This window comes from Diabrotica virgifera, chromosome 2 (assembly GCF_917563875.1).
Source record: "Diabrotica virgifera virgifera chromosome 2, PGI_DIABVI_V3a".
NCBI lineage: Eukaryota > Metazoa > Arthropoda > Insecta > Coleoptera > Chrysomelidae > Diabrotica > Diabrotica virgifera.
In genome coordinates, this window is record NC_065444.1 from 225,840,170 (window position 1) to 225,861,163 (window position 20,994).

At 33.1% G+C, this 20,994-nt stretch overlaps 1 protein-coding gene across 3 annotated transcripts in view; it reads left to right on the top strand.

Moving 5' to 3' along the window:
• Positions 1-20,994, top strand: part of LOC126880451 (rhomboid-related protein 2-like) — a 71,064-nt gene that overhangs the window by 13,093 nt on the left and 36,977 nt on the right. For 2 of the 3 annotated variants that reach the window (XM_050644314.1, XM_050644316.1), the window contains exon 2: positions 11,902-12,152. In XM_050644314.1, coding sequence (XP_050500271.1) covers positions 12,072-12,152 — 81 coding nt within the window. In that variant the 5' untranslated portion in view covers positions 11,902-12,071. The remainder of the gene's footprint in view (positions 1-11,901; positions 12,153-20,994) is intronic. The other variant, XM_050644315.1, reaches the window with a different exon arrangement.

A 20,994-nucleotide genomic window follows, 5' to 3' on the forward strand; every position in this document is an offset into this window, starting at 1 on the left:
CGTTTGTGTTTTTAAACTTAAGCTTTCTACGTTTTTTGCGATTTTTTTGTGCAAGGTTCATCCGTCCCAGGGGCGTACTTTATTTTTTAAAGGGGAGCGAGTTTTTCATAGGGGTGGGGGGTGGATTAGTCGAACGCAATAAAATTTTAGCGTGTTTTGACGCTAAACGTTAGGAATAAGTGTGATTTTCGACTGGAGCCGCTAGATGGAACAGGGGCGGCACAAAAAATTCGCAAAGGGGAAATTTGAAGACATGGCCAAAAATGGCAAACTCATCCCTCGTGTACGCAGAGTTTTTAAAATTTTGTAAAATTTTAGAAATGGCCAAAATATTTCACAATTCTTACATGCCAGGCAACTGCGAATGGAGTTCCCTCCCCTACGGTAAGGGTGGGGGTGGCTACCAAAGGGGGTCAACTTTTTGACTTTACGTCCCGGTAGCGCCCTTATGGCGAAACATATCGAATCGCGTGAGTCATCAAAATTTGCCCATCGACTAGGCGAAAAATATAAGTTTTTTCAAATTTTCAATTTTTGATGAAAAGTGTCAAAAAAAGTAAAAAAAAACAGAAAAAATGAAATAGCTCCGCCCCTATGGCTTCAATTTTGGCCAAACTTTTATCGTTGTTAATGTTTTGATATGGCGGATTCGAAAAACCAAGTTTGAATCAGAGACGTATCCATGGCGAGGAAAAAGGGGGCAAAAATAGGGATATTTACAAAAAAAAAACAGAAAATAAGGTTTGTGCTTTTGAACTTAGGCTTTATGAATTTTTTGCGAATTTTTCGTGTCAATTTTAACTCGGTCAGTGGCGTGGTTACGGATTTTTTAGGGGTGCGAGTTTTGCATAGGCGTGAAATTTAAGAAAAAAAAACCATGAAATGAGGTTTCTGCTTTTGGACAAGATTTTTTATTTTTTTGCGAATTTTTCGTAACAGTTTTAACCTTCTCAGTGGCATCGTTTTGATTTTTGTAAGGGAAGCGACTTTTGTATAGGTGTGTAAGTAACAATCTTTATATATCATAATTTCAATTGGGGCGTTTTTGTATCTCCGGAAGTACGAGACGGAAAGGTTTGTGTTTTTTGGGTTAAGCTTTTTGAATTTTTGATGATTTTTGGTGGGGAAATCGATTCGGTCAGGGGCGTGCTTTCGGATATTTTAAGGGGTACGAGTTTTGCTTAGGGGTTGGGGGTACGATTGTCAAAGGCGAAAAAATGTCATTGGGTTTTAAAACTACGGGTTAGGAATAAGTGTCACTTTTGACCCGGGGAGGCTAACTCGAACAGGCGCGTCACAAAAAAATCGCGAACTTGCGGGTTAAAGGAAAAAATGGAAAAAAATTGAAAAAAAATTTCAGATGGACGTAAATTGGGTGCTTTTGACCGTTAAGGATTGAGCTTTTGGACTTAAACTTTTTGAATTTTTTGCAATTTTTTGGTGCCAATTGCAAACCTGCCAGGGGCTTACTTTTGGATTTTTTGAGGGGTGCGAGTTTTTCATAGGGTTGGGGGGTGGGTTGGTCGAGAGTGATAAAGTTTTAGCGCGTTTTGACGCTAAGCGTTAGGAATAAGTGTGATTTTCGACTGGAGTCGCTAACAGGGCGGCACAAAAATTTTTCAAAGGGAGAATTTGAAGAAATGGCTAAAAATAACGAACTCATTCCTCGAAGTACCCGGAGTTTTAAAATGTTTACAAAATTTCCGAGAAAGCCAAAATATTTCACAGTTTTTATGTGCCAGGCAACTACGAATCGCGTTGCAACCCATACGGTAAGGGTGGGGGTAACTGCTAAAATGGACCCAAGTTTTTGAATTCACGCCCCAGTAGCGCCTTTATGGCGAAACGTATCGAATCGCGCGAGGCATCAAAATTTGCGCATCGACGAGACGAAAAACATGGGTTTTTCAGAATTTTCAATTTTGAATAAAAAATTTCGAGAAAGAATTAAAAAGTAAAAAAAATAAAAAAAAAACAGAAAAACTGACATAGCTCAGCCTCTATTGCTTCGATTTTGACCAAACTTTTATCGTTGTAAATGGTTTGATGTGGCGGATTCGAAAAACCAAGTTTGAATCAGTGACGTATGCATGGGGAGGAAAAAGTGGTAAAAAAAGGGATATTTCCAACAAAACCAGAAAATAAGGTTTGGGCTTTTGCACGTGAAATTTTTGAATTTTTTGCGGATTTTTCGTGTCAATTTTAACCAACTCAGTGGCGTGGCTTCGAATTTTTTAAGAGGTGCAAGTTTTGCATAGGGCTGAAATATTCAAAAACATCACAAAATGAGGTTTTTGCTTTTGGACTTGAGCTTCCTGAATTTTTTACGATTTTTTCGTGCCGATTTCAATCTTGTCAGTGGCGTACTTTCGTATTTTTGAAGGGGTGTGAGTTTTGTATAGATGTGTAAGGTTTTGTGTGTAAAGATGTGTAAGACATCAAAATTTGCGCATCGACGAGACGAAAAATATACGTTTTTTGAAATTTTCAATTTTTGATGGGAAATTTCTAAAAAAATTAAAAATTAAAAAAAATAAAAAAAAAACAGAAAAAATGACATAGCTCCGCTCCCATAGCTGCGATTTTGGTCAATCTTTTATTGTTGTAAATGGTTTGATGTAGCGGTTTCGAAAAACCGAGTTTCAATCAGTGGCGCATCCATGGGGGAAAAAGGGGGGAAAATGGCGATATTTTCAACAAAACTTCAAAATCAGATGGATGCTTTCGGACTTACGATTTTTGAATTGTTTGCGAATTTTTCGTGCCAATTTGAATTCTGTCAGTGGCGTGGTTGCGGATTTTTTAGGGGTGTGAATTTTGCATAGGAGTGAAATTAAAAAAAAACACAAAATGAGATTTGTGCTTTTGGTCAAGCTTTTTGAATTTTTTGCGGATTTTTCGTGCCGGTTTTGACCCTGTCAGTGGCGTCGTTTCGGATTTTTTAAGGGGTGAGGGTTTTGTATAGGTGTGTAAGTAGCAATACAAAGATTCGGCTTCCGGACTTAAGCTTTTAAAAATTTTTGGAGAATTTTTGTACCGATTTCAACCCTGCCATGGGCGTACTTTCGTATTTTTTAAGGGGTGCGAGTTTTTAATAGGGGTGGGAATGGCAATATGAAGTTTGTGCTTTTATACTTAAGCTTCTGGAATTTCTGGCGATTTTTTGTGTCGATTTTAACCCTGTCAGTGACGTGGTTTCGGATTTTTTTAAGGGGTGCGAGTTTGGCATAGGGTTTAAATTTAACAAACAAACACATCACGTGCATTGTACTTTTATACTTAAGCTTTTTGAATTATTAGAGATTTTTTCGTGGCGATTTCAATCCTGTCAGGGGCGTACTTTCTATCTTCTGTCTTTATACATAATTCAAATTGGGGCGTTTTGTAGTTTCGGAAGTAAGAGGCTTGGAGATTTGTGCATTTTGAGTTAAGCTTTTTAAATTGTTTGATGACTTTTGGTGCGGATTTTGATTCGGTCTAAGGCGTGCTTTCGGATTTTTTAAGGGGTACGAGTTTTGCTTAGGGGAGGGGGTGCGATTGCCAAGGGCGAAAAATTTGAGCGCGTTTTAAAGCCAAGAGTTAGGAATTAGTGTCACTTTTGACCGGAGTGCGCTAGCTTGAACAGGGGCGTCACAAAAAAATAGCAAACTTGCGGGTAGCAGGAAAAAATTGAAAAAAATGGCAAAAAAGGGGAAAAAATTTTCAGATGGACGTAAATCGGGTGCTTTTAAACGAAGAATGTTGTGCTTTTGGTTAAGCTTTCTGAATTTTTTGCGATTTTTTCGTGTCAACTTCGATCATGTCAGAGGCGTACTTTCTTTTTTTTAAGGGGAGCGAGTTTTTTATAGGGGTGGGGTTGTGTTGGTCGAACGGGAAACAATTTTAGCGCGTTTTTGCTTTTTTGACTGGAACCGCTAGCTCGAACAGGGGCTGCACAAAAAATTCGCAAAGGGGGGATTTTGAAGAAATGACCAAAAATGACGAACTCACCCCTCGAAGTACCCGGAGTTTTTAAATGTTTGCAAAATTTTAGAGATGGCCAAAACATTTCAGTTTTTATGTGCCAGACAACTAAGAACCACGTTTCGATACTGGCTACCAAATGGGGGTCAACTTTTTCATCAACCTTGTCAACTTATGGCGAAACGTTTCGAATCACTCGAGGCATCAAAATTTGCGCATCGACGAGGCGAAAAATATACGTTTATCGAAATTTCCAATTTTTGGTAGGAAATGTCAAAAAAAATTAAAAAGTAAAACAAATAAAAAAACAGAAAAAATGACATAGCTCCGCCAATATGGCTTCTATTTTGGCCAAACTTTTATCGTTGTTAATGGTTTGATGTGGATTTGAAAAACCAAGTTTAAATCAGTGGCGTATCCATGGGGAGAAAAAGGGGGGAAATGGGGACATTTTCAACAAAACCACAAAATGGGGTTGGTGCTTTTGGACTTAAGCTTTTTGAATTATTTGTGAATTTTTCGTGTCGATTTTAACCCTGTCAGTGGCGTCGCTTCGGATGTTTTAGGGAGTGAATTTTGCAGAGGTGTAAAATTTTCAAAAAACTCACGAAATAGTTTTGTGCTTTCGCACAAGTTTTTTGAATTTGTTGCGAATTTTTCCTGCTGGTTTTAACCTTGTCAGTGGCGTCGTTTTAGATTTTTTAAGGGGTGCGAATTTTGCACAGGGCTGAAATTAAAAAAAACACAAAATAAGCTTTGTGTTTTTGAATTTAAGCTTTTTGATTTTTTTGCGATTTTTTCTTGCCTATTTAAATCCTGCCAGGGGCGCACTTTCGAGTTTTTGAAGGGGTGCGAGTTTTGTATAGGTGTGGGGGGCAATATGAGGTGTGTGATTTTGGATATAAGCTTTTGAATTTTTTTGAGAATTTTTGTTCCGATTTCAACCCTCTCAGGGGAGTACTTTCTTATTTTTTAAGGGGTACGGGTTTTGTTTAGATGTGGGTGGGCAATATGAGGTTTGTGCTTTTGGACTAAAGCTTTTTGAATTTCTTTCGATTTGTTTGTGCTAATTTTGACCCTGCCTGTGGCGTACTTTCGTATTTTTTAACGGGTGCGAGTTTTGTATAGACATGGGGGGTGGCAATATGAGGTATGTGCTTTTGGATATAACCTTTTTAAATTTTTTAAGGATTTTTGTGCCGATTTCAACCCTGTCAGGGGCGTACTTTTGTATTTTTTAAGGGGTGCGAGTTTTGTAAAGGTGTGGGGGCAATATGCGGTTTCTGCTTTTGGATATAAGCTTTTAAATTTTTTGAGAATTTTTTGGGCCAATTTCAACCTGTTAGGGGCGTACTTTCGTATTTTTTCAGGGGTGCGAGTTTTGTATAGATGTGGGAGGGCAATATGAGGTTTAGGCTTTTTAAATTTTTTCCGAATTTTGTTTGTACAGAGTTCAATCCTGTCAAGGACATACTTTCGTATTTTTTAGGTGCGAGTTTAGGATACGCGTGGGATGGCAATATGAGGTTTGCACTTTTGGACTTGAGCTTTTTAAATTTTTTGCGATTTGTTTTTACCGATTTCGACTCTTGTCAGTGGCGTACTTTCGTATTTGTTAAGGGGTGCGAGTTTGTACTCAAAAAGTGAGAATTTTGAGACCTCAAAAATAAGGTTTTTGAGTAGTAAATGGAAGTACATACCGTTTTAAAATCACTAAAATAGTATAAGCAATATATTATTCGACGTGCCTTAGGAAATTATTTCTGGTTAAAAAGTTCTAAACGAAAGTGCAATATTATAGTATAGTATAGTATATTAGAGTATAGTATATTATAAAATTATACTATTCTATGCTTTTAGTAAGGCCTAACTAGTCATCTAATAATTTCAATTCTTCACTGATGTCTTCTTTATAAAACTCGCGCAATATATAAATTTTTTTCTTAATACTGTTTTCATCTTCATCTCGGAATGTCCATAAAATGTTAAATGGCGAATGAATTTCATTTGCCGCATTAAATCTTCTGATTAAATTGCTTATTATACAATCTATGAAAATATTAAATATTTCACATTATATCAGCAGGCAATATCTCGCAGGCTTCTTGCGCCGTTTTTCTTTATTTGATATACATTTTGGATTTATTCCATAATTGCTTGCTGGCAACTAATTTAGATTGTTCAACAATGGAAGACCATGACCATGAATTTCTGATTTTCTGTAAATATTCTAGAAGCACACACACAATTTTCTAGTACCCACTTATCATAAAGTGAAGAGCAAAGAAAAAACGGGAAAATTACGTCTTTGGTCTGGTCGACGCCGGGCCCCATACATCGCCGGGCACCGGTGTATTTCCGGTAATTTGCTCCGATCAATCTGAAATTTTCAGAGAGTATTCTTGAAGTTATGTAATTTCATTTCAAATAATAAAAAATCGAAATTTTCAACATATATAGGGTGTTAGTAAATAAGTATGAAAAACTTTAAGGGATAATTCTACATGAAAAAATAATGGCAGTTTGCTCTATAAACATATGTCTGCAAATGCTTTGTTTCCGAGATACAGGGTGTTGAAATTTTTATTTCAAACTGCCAATTTTTTTATTGCTCTAACACCGGTTGAGATATGAAAATTACATTTGGTGGGTTTCAAGAGATAGTTATTGCGCATTTTTTTGGGCAAACAATTAACAATTTTATATTTATCATTGGCGCGCCTACGGGTAATGGTCTGAATTTAAAAAAAATGGTACGCCACTGAGATATTTCAAATTAAAAATTATTTTTGTATTCCAAGTTTAATTTATGAAAAAGAACCTTTCTTGTATTTTTTTTCTATGGCGCACCGTTTTTATGCAAAAAAATAAAACATCTTCGAACGTATTTTTCATTGTTTAATACATTATCAAGAACTCTCCAACATAATAATACCAAAGTAGAACAATAACAGAAAATATTACCAAAAAGGTTTTAACTAGGTGCAAAGCTACAAGAAATGTTCAAAATTACCTCCTTTAAAAGTGACAGAATAATCTTATATTCACCATAGCACGCCGCTCAGAAACGTCAAATTAAAAATCCCTTTTGATAATTCCATTTTTTTCTCGTTCAATTTACGACAAAAAATCATTCTTGGCCTTTTTGCATAGGCCAAGAATGCCATTTTTTATACAAAAAAATAAAGCATCTTAACGCTTACAAATTATTCGAGGTAAATTCCATATGCATAGAAACTTCTTTGTAAACGTTAAGATATTTTATTTTTTGCATAAAAACGGCGCCTTATATGAAAAAAAAATGATTTTTAATTTGACATATCTCAGTGGCGTACTATTTTTTCCTTTAAAAATTTCGTGCCATTACCCGTACACGCGCCAACGGTGAATATAAAATTACTCTGTCACCTTTAAAGGAGGTAATTTTGAACATTTGTTGTAGTCTTGCACATAGTTAAAATATTTTTGAAAATATTTTAAATTATTGTTCTAGTTTGGCATTATTATATTGGAGAGTTTTTGATAATGTATTACGAAATGAAAAATACGCGCAGATGTTTTATTTTTTTGTATAAAAACGGTGAATGTTGACATACGAAACATATGAAAAAAAAGACATATGAAAAAAAAAGACAAGAAAGGTTCTTTATCATAAATTAAACGTGGAATACAAAAATAATTTTTAATTTAAATTATCTCAGTGGCGTACTATTTTTTTCTTTAAAAAAATTCAGACCATTACCCGCAGGCGCGCCAATGATGAATATAAAATTGTTATTTGTTTGTCAAAAAATGTGCAATAACTACCTCTTGAAAGCCACCAAATTTAATTTTCATAGCTCAAAAAGTCTTAGAGCAATAAAAAAATTCGAAGTTTGAAAAATAATTTCAATACCCCGTATCTTGGAAACGAAACATGTCGTTTTTTCCTGATGGGATTACAGATATTTTTTTTTATATTTTTAAATTTTTTACTAAACTACTAAATCTATTTTTATAATTAATAATTTGCCATAATCTATTAATTACATTTAATAAATACATTTAACAAATTTAAATAAACAATATATATTTGTTAAAATATTTTTGGTACTATCAACTCCCTTCTAAGTTATAAAGACAGTCCCTCTATTTTCAGAAGAGAGTTGGTAGTTTTTTTTAATTTAATGAATTATTTATTGAATTATTATTTTTATTTTTATTTATTTATTTTATATTGAATTATTATTATTATAATTGTGAATATCTATTTTTGAATTTATATTTTATTTTATTTATTTTAACTTTATCTTACTCAACTTCATCAGGGTTGGATTATTTGTTGTCTTCTTCTATTATTATAAATTTCTTGTTGTTTTTTAGATATTATTTCTGTTAGATTGTTTAATATTCCAAAATATTCTTCATTTTGTAATATATCTCTTATTTCAATTCTTTCTAATCTTCTTCTCATTTCTCTATGTTCTTCATTTTCTATAGTATTTTCACAATGTAACACTATATGTTCTGGTGTACCTAGTTCTCCACATTCACAATATGCATCATCTTTTAAGTTAAATCTTTCCAAATATGTTGGGTACGGTCCATGTCCTGTTAAAAAGTGTACTAAACCTTGTTTTGGATTAAAATAATTTGGAATGTTTTCTAATATTGGTATAAAATTGTATAAACGTCTAGATTTTGTTGAATTTTCCCATTCATTTTGTGTTTTTCTATTTATTATTTCTTTTAATCCTCTTTTATTTCTTATATCTAATCCTATTATTTGTATTATTTTTTCATATTTTTCTTTTTTTAGCCAATAATTACATGCTCTTTTTTGTGTTTCTAAATGCATTGGCATTACTCCAGTTAAAACTGTGAGTGCCTGTGTTGCAGTTGTTCCAAATGCTCCCGTCATTCTTACAAGAAATCCTCTCTGAGCTCTATTTAATTTTTCTGCATTTTTTTCTATTTATTAATCTATGTGCCCATATACTTGAACCGTTTGAAAAAGAATTTCAATACCCCGTATCTTGGAAACGAAACATTTGCGGACATACGTTTATAGAGCAGTCATTATTTTTTCATGTAGAATTACTCCTTAAAGTTTTTCACACTTACTTACTAACACCCTGTATACCTATGTAGTAGCAGCACTGAAGATGATGAAATATTCATTCCGAAAACGTTCTGTGATTTAGCCCGAAGGGGTTGTTTTAAATAAATATGCCTTTTATAAATAGACCAGGACATTAAGCACTAAAAACACTTGAATAAATCGATTTTTAAATACAGTACCTAGAGCCTTGCAACTTTTTGCATTGTGTTCTGGACGGAAAAATGGGTGGAAATTCAGTTGCATTTTAAAGTGCTAAAATGAGTCCAACAGTGTATAAACATGATAAAATAAGTATATTAAGGGCCAGATTTTGTTACGCAAGGGCTTTTGGGGTCGCTGAACACGACTACGTCATCAGAATAGACCCCCGGAGCACTTGGTGAGCAAGATGCTAACTGCTAAGGCATGTCATCTGGAGGTTCGAGGATTATCGGCACTAAATGGATGCAAACAGATTACTGGAGGATTTTGGAGTCACTGAACAAGAGTAAGCCATTAGAAACGACCCTCAGAGCACCTAAAGTACGTCATTTTCTGGAGTTTCTATGGTTTTAGGTATTAAATTGATACAAATAGATTACTGGGGCGGTTAAAGTTGAGATTGCTTAGGTTACAGTTGGGGTTGCTGAAAACGAATACGTCAACAGAACCGACATCTGCAGCACCTGGTGTCTAGGGTCACATCATCTTCTGGAGTTTAGAGGGATTTCGACACTAAATTGATGCGAATAGATCACACGAGGGGTTTTTGGGGTTACTGAACACAAATATGCCATCAGAACTGACCCCCGGAGCACCTGGTGCCAAGGTTCACTGCTAAGACAGGTCATCTTCTGGAGTTTCTATGGTTTTGGCATTAAATTGATGCAAATAGATTACTCGGGCGGTTTTTGGGGTTGCTGAAAGCGAATACGCCGTCAGAACCGACACCCGGAGCATCTGGTCTCTGAAGTATTGCCACCTTCTGAAGTTTCGAAGGTTTTCGAAGGTGAAAATAGTTTTTAAGCGGTTTTTGGGTCGCTGAATACAAATACGCAATCAGAACCCACCCCTAGACCACCTGGAGCCCAAAGTTACTGCTAAGGTATGTTATCTTCTGGAGTTTGGAGTGTTTTTGGGCACCAGGTGCACCAAGAGTTGGTTCTGATTTCGTATTCTTGTTCAGAGACCCAAAAGCCGCCGAGTAATCTGTTTGCATAAATTTAGTACCGAAAATTTTCGAAACTTCAGATGACGCATCTTAACAATGAAATTTGGCACCAGGTGCTCTTGTTGTCGGTTCTGATGGCGTATTCGTCTTCAGCGACCCCAAAAACCCCCAAGTAACAAAATTTGGTCCATAATATACTTACTTATTTTGATATGTTTATGTATTTTTGTATGCATTTTATGCACTTTAAAATGCAACTACATACATTAAAATCCACCGATTTTTTGCAAAATTGCAAGTCTCTAAGTGCCGTATTTATAAATTATTTTGTGCTAAATGCATTAGTCTAAAAGGAATTTTGAATAAAAATAAAAATTAAGTCACGATGTAATAAGAGGAAGAGGTGTCATAATTGAAAGCAAATAAATAAATAATATTAAAAAAAAATACTAAATAATATCTTAACGAGATGCTCTGTTATACAGAGTTGGGATAAAGTATGGAACCAAGCAAATATCTTTGTAACGAAAAGAACAATATTTATGAAACTTTGCATGCAAGTACAGTGACGCAAAAGGCATCTGATGCCATATTTTTTGTTACTACTCCACTTCCGGTTTCACCAGAAATACACTTAACTTATGTACTTTAAATGGGACACCATGTATATTTTTGCAGATTTTAAAAGAACTTGTTATTTTTTACTCATACATACCAAGTTTGGAAGAAAAAACTATTAAAACAAGAAATAAATCTCCTTAGAGTTAAAAAATAGGTTAATTTATTTGCGTTAGACCAATGATATTAAAAATAAAAAAAAAATAATTTCAAATATTGAAAATGTTTGCTGTTCACCTCCTGACAACGTGCAAACTTGTAAATAAATTCGTGAGTCACTTTTTGCAAGATTTCTCCATGTATTAGTTCACATTCATCAATTATTCTTTGTCTCAAATCCTGCAAGCATGTTGGTCGCCTAACGTAAACACGTGATTTTAGATAACCCGAAAGAAAAAAAAAATCTAACGGGTTGAGGTCCGTAGAACGAGCGGGTCACTCTATGAATCCTCCACGTCCAATCCATCGATTTGGAAAATTCACTTCCAAAAAATGAAAATTCACCATAAGCGATTATCATTAATATTTCAATACGATCTTTTTCACTTAAATGAACCATTCTTAATACAACTTATTTCTTTCAATTAGTTCAGTAACAGTTTTACCTACTATACTAAATTCAAATAAGTCATGCAGTGCATGGAAACAACAATTTTAGTCTACAGTATAAGATGGTACTCGTTTATTTCCTACTACGTTGTATTAATACAAAAAATTATCTACAGACACTTTTTAACAAATTTTTTCTACCAAATTTGGTATGTATGCATTAAAAATAACAAGTTCTTTTAAAATCCGCAAAAATTTACAGGGTGCCCCATTTAAATTAAATAAGTTAAGGGTATTTCCGGTGAAACCGGAAGTGGAGTAGTAACAAAAAATATGGCAACAGATGCCTTTTGCGTCACTGTACTTGCATGTAAAGTTTCATAAATATTGTTCTTTTCGTTTCAAAGATATTTGCTTGGTTCCATACTTTATCCCAACCCAGTATAAACTGAACTGATATAATAACATTATATTTATTTAAAGCTTTTGTCAACTTACCTGTTCTACTTTACAATTTAAGGTGTAATAAAAGTCGTTATTATTAGGATTCCATTACCACAGGATAAATGGTTATTGATAAAAAAGTAATCTTATCTTGACATTATCGAAAATGTAGTAATAGAAATGTTTATAATGTTGATGCCTAATGCTTGTTTAGTATTAGTAACGAAGTAAGCGGAAAACTAAAAAATGGCACGGAATGATCCAGAAAATATACCCATGGATGACGTTGGGTATATTGACTCAAGAAAGAGACAGATATTTGAACAGGTGAGTTTTTTTAATGAATAGTAAAACACATGTTCGCAATAACTGTTAATAGTTGTAGCACGTTGTAGTAGTAGGTTTATTAGTTTGTTGTTATTTGTTTTAAATATCTAACCGCCAGCAATTGCGAATCGTCTCCATATAACTTTCATATAAAGTATCTCCATAATAGTATCTAATAGCAAAATATTGGTTATAATTTCACGTACCACATCCAATTATTTATTCATTTACACCTCCAACAGACCTTGAAGGCTTATGGATTAAAAGATTAAAAGTATAATATAGTAATAATCCTATAGGTACTAAATTCCAATAAGCGATGCAGTGCATATAAACAACGGTTTTCTGAAAAAAAAGTTGTTAAAGACGTTCAAAGTGAATCTACTCGTTCCATAGGAATAGTACTTACTTACTTAAGCCGTCCTCTTGTACCTTACGGTGTCGAGGTAAGTGGAGAAATCAGACGTCTCCATGCCTTTCGGTCAGTAGCTAGTCTTTCTGCTTCTCTCCACCCAATATTCCTTTTTACGCAAGCCTTTCCAATATCTGCGTTCCACGTTCTTGCTGGCCTGCCTCTTCTTCGTTTGTTGTCGGATGCCGCTTTCCATACTCTCTTTACAGTTCTACCTTCACCCATTCTCGTCATATGTCAGAACCACGATAACTGTTTCGTTTCAAGTCTGTCTAAGGTCCTTCCAATACCGCACCTTTCACGTATGTCTTCATTTCTTATACGATCACGTCTGGTCACCCCGGATACCGCACGTAAATATCGCATTTCGCATGCTTGAATTTTACTACGGATGTTGTCATTCATTGTCCACGTTTCACTACCGTAGAGTAGCACCGGCTCGTATTGGGACCGTGCAAGTTCGGCAAAGCGACCCCTATTTCTACGCTCTGTACTATTATTCGCACTTTTAATTATATTGGCCAATTATATTAGTCCTGGTTACTGGATAATTGTCAAGGCCATAGTCCAAAAAAAAATAATAAGAAGAAAAAATAAGATTCAGGTTATGTTATGAAAACATCAACAATTGTATGTAGTAAATAAAATTAGTTATTAAAATGCAGTAGTGCAAGCAAAATACAATTAATTAAATTTACCTTTATATAATAATTGCATATCATATCAATATTGTGGAGCAATATATAATTTTTCTGCTTCATTGACAGAAGGTATGAAATATACGTCAATTTGACAATTTCAATTGACAATATGAATTATTTAAGATAGTTGCAATATTTCTCCGCGACTCGCGCAGGGTCGTTTCTCGTTTCCCTTTCCAAGTACTTGCACACCGCGAATACAGTTTGGAACACTTTCATTTTTGTTTTCAGGCTTACTTCTTTCTTCCTAATAAAACTTTTATTTAGCGCATAGTACAATTTTGTTGCACTCATTACCCTGCTGTTTATTTCTGGTTCTATATTTCCTTGTCCATTCATTGTTGATCCTAAATAATTGAAGTCCTCTACTTGTGTAATGGTCTCATTATTCAGCTTTACATTTATATTTTCTTGAGTTTTCGATATTACTAAAGCTTCTGTTTTTTCAATATTTATTTTCATCCCAAATTTCTTAAAGGCTTCATTCCAAACATTTACATTCACTTGCAAATCTTTTTCTGATTTTGCCACAATTACCAGGTCATCGGCATATATCAACTCTATGTGAACTTGTTGAAGTTTATACTCCATAGGAATAGTATCTTATTAAAATCACTTTATCACTTTTTCTCTTTTCTTGATTATGAGTTTTTATTATATAGTATATAAATTATTGTAATCACTGAATACATAGATAGTGAAAAAATAATCTTATTAATTAAACTAATAAATAATGTGCGCGATTATACAAGTAACTGTTATCCAAAAATATTTAAAAACTGAACGAAATCTCTCTGTTGTTGATGACGACATCGCTGTCAACTAATGTTTACATCTCCTGCATAGCTTATGTAAATAAACGGTAGAGCATGAGCACGTACTATTCTTCTGAAGCTATTTTCCAGTTGCCTCTTACTGCAAATTACTATTTTTGTCGGCAATAAGCCACAATTTTCCTTTAAAATTAAGTTTATTTGACGTTTCGATTTCCACTTTGGAAATCGTTCTCAAAATACAAAACATTGATAAATTAAACAAATTTTGTTTTTGTTGCTTGGTAAAAAATTCTTCTATTAATTTAATTTTATCAGACTCATTTACTTTGACAATTCAAACATAGGTCTTATTCTTCTTCTTCTTCACGTGCCATCTCCGCGACGGAGGTTGGCAATCATCATGGCTATTCTGATCTTAGATGCTGCTGCTCTGAATAGTTCGGTTGATGCGCATCCGTACCATTCCCTCAAATTACGCAACCACGAGATTCGTCTCCTTCCTACACTTCTCTTGCCCTGGGTTTTCCCCTGTATAATCAACTGAAGTATGTTGTATCTCTCATTACGCATAATATGCCCCAGGTACTGCAGCTTTCGTGTCTTGATGGTTTCCAATATTTCCAGTCTTTTGTTTACTCTTCTCATGACTTCGTTGTTTGTTATATGCTCGGTCCGTGATATCTTCAGGATTTTTCTATACACCCACAGTTCAAATGCTTCCAACTTTTTAGTAGTCGATGCGTTAAGTGTCCATGCTTCTATCCCGTAAAGCAGAGTCGAGAAAATATAGCACCTTGCCAGCCTAACTCTCAAGTCTAATTTCAGTTCTCTTGCACAAAGGTCAAGGGCAATAAGACAAAAATATACCCTGTTCGTGACACTTCAGCAGCCAGGGTACTGAAGCGTTTTTTCGACAGGTAGTACCTATAGGAACAAATTATAACTATTTCCTACCTAGGATCTGGCGGCCATTTTTATTAATAAACAATTAACTGTCAAAAAATGGCATTTTCCCCTTTTTTTTCAAATAAACGGAAAACAGTGAAACTTATGATTTTTTAGTACAAATATCTTCGAGATTATGGAAAAAGCTTTAAAATGACGTATTACAAAGTTTGATATACTCATTTATTGTTAATATAATTGCGAAAGAAGTCGGAATTGCAAAAAAAATATTTTCTCAATAACTATTGTAAAAATTAGTGTACAGCTTTGAAATTTTTGTAGAATGAGGGTTCTTTGGTGCTTAATATGTGATAACAATTTCAAAGCGATTCGTTCAATTGTTTAAATTTTATTCAAATTGTTTATCCCAGAGAGCATTTTTTTGCAATAACATAAGTCAGAAAAAAATGACCTTAGAACCATTCCACAGGTGTCAAATGAAAGAACATGAGCTACATTTTCAACATGGTTTAAAAAAATGAATAAAAAAAATGCATTTATTAGTAATAAATAATTATTCAAAAGTATCGTCAATTTTTCTTTATAAACTTTTTGAATAACTTTTTCCAAAAAAATTAACTTTTTTACCCTGTTTTAAGTGCACAACTACCAAGTAATGTTGTCTATATCATAATTGATAAAAAATTGTAATAAATATGTATAATTTCTTATATAACAAAATAAAAAGTTTATAAGGACAAATTTACGATACTTTTGCATAATCATTTATTACTAATAAATGCATTTTTTATTCACTTTTTTTAAACCAAGTTGAAAATTATAGCTCATGCTCTTTCATTTGACACCTGTGGAATGGTTTTAACGTCATTTTCTTCTGACTTATGTTATTGCAAAAAAAATGCTCTCTGGGATAAACAATTTGAATAAAATTTCAAGAATTGAATGAATCGCTTTGACATTTTTATCATATTATATTAAGCACCAAAGAACCCTTATTTGACAAAAACTTCAAAGCTGTACACTAATTTTTACAACAGTTATTGCGAAAATAATTTTTTTTGCAATTTCTACCTTTTTTCGCAATTATATTAACAATAAATGAGTATATCAAACTTTGTAATACGTCATTTTAAGGCTATGGGTACATAATTCGCAAATATTTTACGTGTATCCCTACTTTTTCTGTCTTTACACGGCAAATTACGCGTAGTAAAATTCACACTGGTATGGATATCTAAACATTACTAGAATGTCATTCTACTTGAAAATGTCATTATTAATTTCAAGAGATGGGTTTTGAATGCTCTTGGATAACTGTTATTTTTATAATTGGAAATTATTAATTCAGTTAATAAATGTGATAATTTTTTCACTAACTATGTATTCAGTGATTGTAATAATTTATTTGTACAACAAAGACTAATACTCAATCGAGAAAAGAGGAAAAGTGTTAAAGTGATTTTTTAATAATATATTGTTATGGAACGCTTACAATTTTGAACATCTTGGATCACAGAATATATTATCCTGATGTATTCTCTGCTTGGATCTTCCACAAATAATACACAATAAATAACTTTTTATTAAGTTCACGTCTTAAATCAATTATTTATCAAATACACTATATTTCAATAATATTTAATCAATAACTCAACATATTCCCGATGCAATGTCAAATATTTAAAATTGTCACTGATTGTCAGTGTCTGACTGACAATATATGCTGACAATATTATATTCGGCTGAGTGCGTTGTAAGACAAAGATAGATTTGGAAAATATTACCACGGCATTGTGTTTATTTTTTTCGAATCCGGAAAAAACCAATAAATATTTTTGAAAAATTTAAACGCAGAATGAAAGACTAAATTATTACCGAGGGCCGACAGTCCCTTAGAATAAATAAAAAGTTTATTTTGAATGATATATTTGAAATTAAAAATCACACTAAATTTTCTCTTAGTTTTTCACCCCTGTAACTTATTAAAATAAACATCATAGAAGTTCTCAGAGACTTTCGACCCTCGCTAATAACGTGATCTTTCATTCTGCGTTTAAATTTTTCAAAAATACTTATTAATTTTCTCAGGATTCGAAAAAAATGAATCCCCATTTGAATAGCATTGCAGCCGAAAATACGTACCCATCCTCTTAAAAGCATACAAAATTTAATATTTAATTAGTGTAAGATCTGAAGCCGACCGACTTTGTGAGTCGTCACCGTTTCAGTCGATGGGCGTCACTGTTTTCAAAAAAAAAGTTAAAAAAAAATAGTTTTCTCAGGATTTGAAAAAAATGAATCCCCATTTGAATTGCATTGCAGCCGAAAATACGCACCGATCCTCTTAAAGCTTTTTCCATAATCTCGAAGATATTTGTACTAAAAAAACCATAAGTTTCCCTGTTTTCCATTGATTTGAAAAAAAGTGAAAAATGCCATTTTTGACACTTAATTGTTTATAAATAAAAATGGCCGCCAGATCCTACGCAGGAAATAGTTACAATTTGCTCTTATAGGTATCACCTGTCGAAAAAACGCTTCAGTACCCTGGCTGTTCAAGTGTCATGGAAAAACCTTATTACCCTGGACTATATAAATTTTAAGTAAATTACTGTAAAATGATATTGTCAATATTTTGGAGTTAAATTCCTGCAACTTTTTTGCATTCGTTGTTTTAATTCAAATAGCACAACATAAAATTACTAACCATTATACTAGGATTCAACGAGTGAGTCGATTTTTTATAGTGTTATTTTTTATTTTGCTTATTTTTTTATTTACTAATAAAAGTCGATTAAATTAAACATTTAAAAAAATCAGTTACTGAATGGTTCATGAAAAATTGTAATGTACAGAGTGAGTTTTATGTATGGAATGCTTCAATGATCTCGAAAATGGCTTGCACGATTTTTATAATTTTGGTGAGTAGGGTCTTCTAATGCGGCCGATATTATAGTGGTATTTACATTGTGGTCGGATGTTTCGTTTTTCTGGAAATCTAATGAACTTTCTTATTTCAAATGGAACATCCTATATATTTTTTGCGTTTTGAAATCCAAGAAATATTGAATGTAATATTCCTACATGCCGTAATTTCTGAGTCATTGCTACATTTATTTTTAAAACGTTTTAAAACAAATTATAAATATCAATTTTTCTGGCCCGGAACGACATTATTTTAGGATCTTTGGATCATTGATGGGAACAAAAAAGGTATTTTGTAATTTTTCTCCAAATTTAATCGTCTTCGAGTTATAAACCATTTAAAATTAAAAAAAAAAACGAAAAATGGCGATTTTCAGCGCTCAAAAACACAACTTAAAAAATATTGGGTGCGTTCGGACGACCATAGCGGCTGGCTGGCAGCAGAAATCGGCTAAGTGGTTGCATCCAGCCGTGATAGGGAAAGCTTAGTAAATCTCTCAGCGGCTGGCTTCCAGCGGTGACGTCTGACAGCTACTGCTGGCTCAGCTGTCCAGCCGCTGTGGTCGTCCGAACGTACCCATTATTTCTGAATTTACGAAGCACCTAAATTCAAGTTCAAACTTTATTTTATCAGTTCCATTAGTAATTTGGGCTTATTTTATCTTAAAATATCGTTTTTTACATGTTAATACAGTCCGATTGCCTGTCCTCTCATAACCGTTTCATTAACAATAGGGGACTTGCATAAAATTTTAAATTCGAAAAAAATGTTATAAATCACAACAGAACATAATTTAGAACCTGTATCAAAGATAAAAAAGTTTTGTTTGTCTTTCGTTTGGCCCCTAAAGACGACTAAAAATTCAACTTATACCAGCCATTCCAAAACGCGTCGTGACGTCACGGGGTTGTATGTTTACATTCTACACCAATTGTATATATAATTTTAAATTAGACATTATAAACGTCAGTAAAAGATACAGTTATGTGACGTTAAAAGTGTTTTTGATCGTTTGAACTATTCATAGAATATTTGTACTTTTACAAAATGGTTTTATTTTCAATAGTAAACCTTCTTTCATGTCCTTCAAAAACTGTACCAAACTCCAATCTCAACAAACTGGTGTATTATTACAACGACATACGATAAATGTCATTAGAATATAAATATTTTTCCTTTATTCCCCGACGACGAGTTGGCCAAATACCCAAGTAGGTGGAGGCCAATAAACTAAAGAAGAAGAAGAATATACGTAAATATAACCATAAACGGAACCACATAGTTTAAATTTGTACTTCTAAGTTATTATGAGTTTTTGAAGCGTAAAATTTTGTAAATCTCATTTTTATACAAAACTGAACATTATTATGTAATAAAAAAAATGTGCAAATTCGCTATAAAAAAACAATGTTTTAGAATAAAATATACCAAAAATTATTATATGGAGCTGATAGAAGAACGTTTGAACTTGAATTTAGGCACTCCATAATTTCAAAAAAATTTACTTGTGTTTTTGAGCCTTGAAAATCGTAATTTTTCTTTTTTTTCAGTTTTAAATTGTTTATACTTCGAAAATTAGAAAAAATACAAAAGACTTTTTTTAGTCCCAATGATCCATAGAACCTAAAATAATGTCTCTTAGAGCCGAAAAAATTTATTTTTATAATTTGTTTTAATTTTTTTTAAAAGGAATATAGCAATAACTTCGAAATTACGGCATTATGTATTATTGTGTTTCAATTTATCAATCAAAGATAGAATAAAAATTATAATTTTTTAATATAACGCGGGCACATAAATTTGATACACCCTGTATATTGATTTGTAAATATTTATTAGAAGTTAGCTTTCACGCAAGGTGGTTTCTCCTTAATGAATTTTTCCATGAAGAATATTAAAAACATTTTTGTAAATAAAAGTGAAGTGGAAGTTATTTAGGATTATTATTTTAAACCGATTGTTTATTACGGGAAAGGTAGAAGCCATAGGTAATTAGTTCTTAGAAAATTAAGGTAAAGAAAGTTTGGAATTTTAAGCCTTTTGTTTAACCCCGAGTAAATTTTGTAGAATTTCCCGAAAGTAATTATTATGATGGTAGGAATAATTTTGAAAGTATGAGTGGGTTTTCGAATGAAAAAAAGAATGGGGAGAGAGAAATGTTTCTGATTGGCTTGGTAATTTGGAATGGGAAAAGTTTTGTTTGAATGTTGAGACAGTTTGGAAAAGAAAAGATCATTGTGTTACCGGCAGCCGAGAGGAGCAGTCAAAAGTTTTCGTGAGTAGTTCAGAAGCAAGTACTAGTGGTTGTGTTGATAGTGAGAGTAGCTGAAAAGTGGAACGAGAGACAAATCAAATCGAGAAGAAATACCTCTTTGATTCTGTAAAGTCCAAGAGAGTAAGTTACAAGAATTATCGTTATTAAAATTATTTGTGACACCAAGTAAAAAAAGATACTTGGGTCTCAGGAGATTATTGTTGAGAGAAAGAGAGGAGAGAGTTTTGGAGTTATTGAACGAGTACTGGCAAAAAGAGGCTTAGCTTGTATTTTGGAGCAATTTGCTGGTATCCTGCTGGAATGTTTGCTGAGAACGGAGAGGGCTTTGATTGGTGATTGGTAGCCTAACATAATCAACAAGGAGGAGCTGTTTGGGTCAAGAGGAGACATCATTGTGTGTGAATCAAAAAGGTCAGTCAATAACCTATGTGATAGATTTTCTTTATAATCAGAAGTTAAATTTTTTTACGTAAAAGCATATGCATTTAAGATTCCAACATTTCAAAAATTTAATAGGAAGTATAAGTAATTTGCGAATACCAAATTTGTTTGTTTAGCTTGTTTTTTATTAAGGGTATCAAGAACAAAGCGATAAATATTTGTTTGAATTAGATTAATTTATATGGTAAAAGTTTCTTTTGGACAGTTATGCCCACATGATTTAATTGATAAATTTATAGAGCATTGCTTTTGATAATAAAGGTATTTGTATGTGTTTATTTATGATTTTTCTATTTATTTCCTTTTCCTATTTTATCCCGATAAGGATCAACTAAGAGATACTGAAGCCACGAGAAAGGATAAGTATAATCTAAGATAATTTAATTTTTTTTTATGACAAAAAGG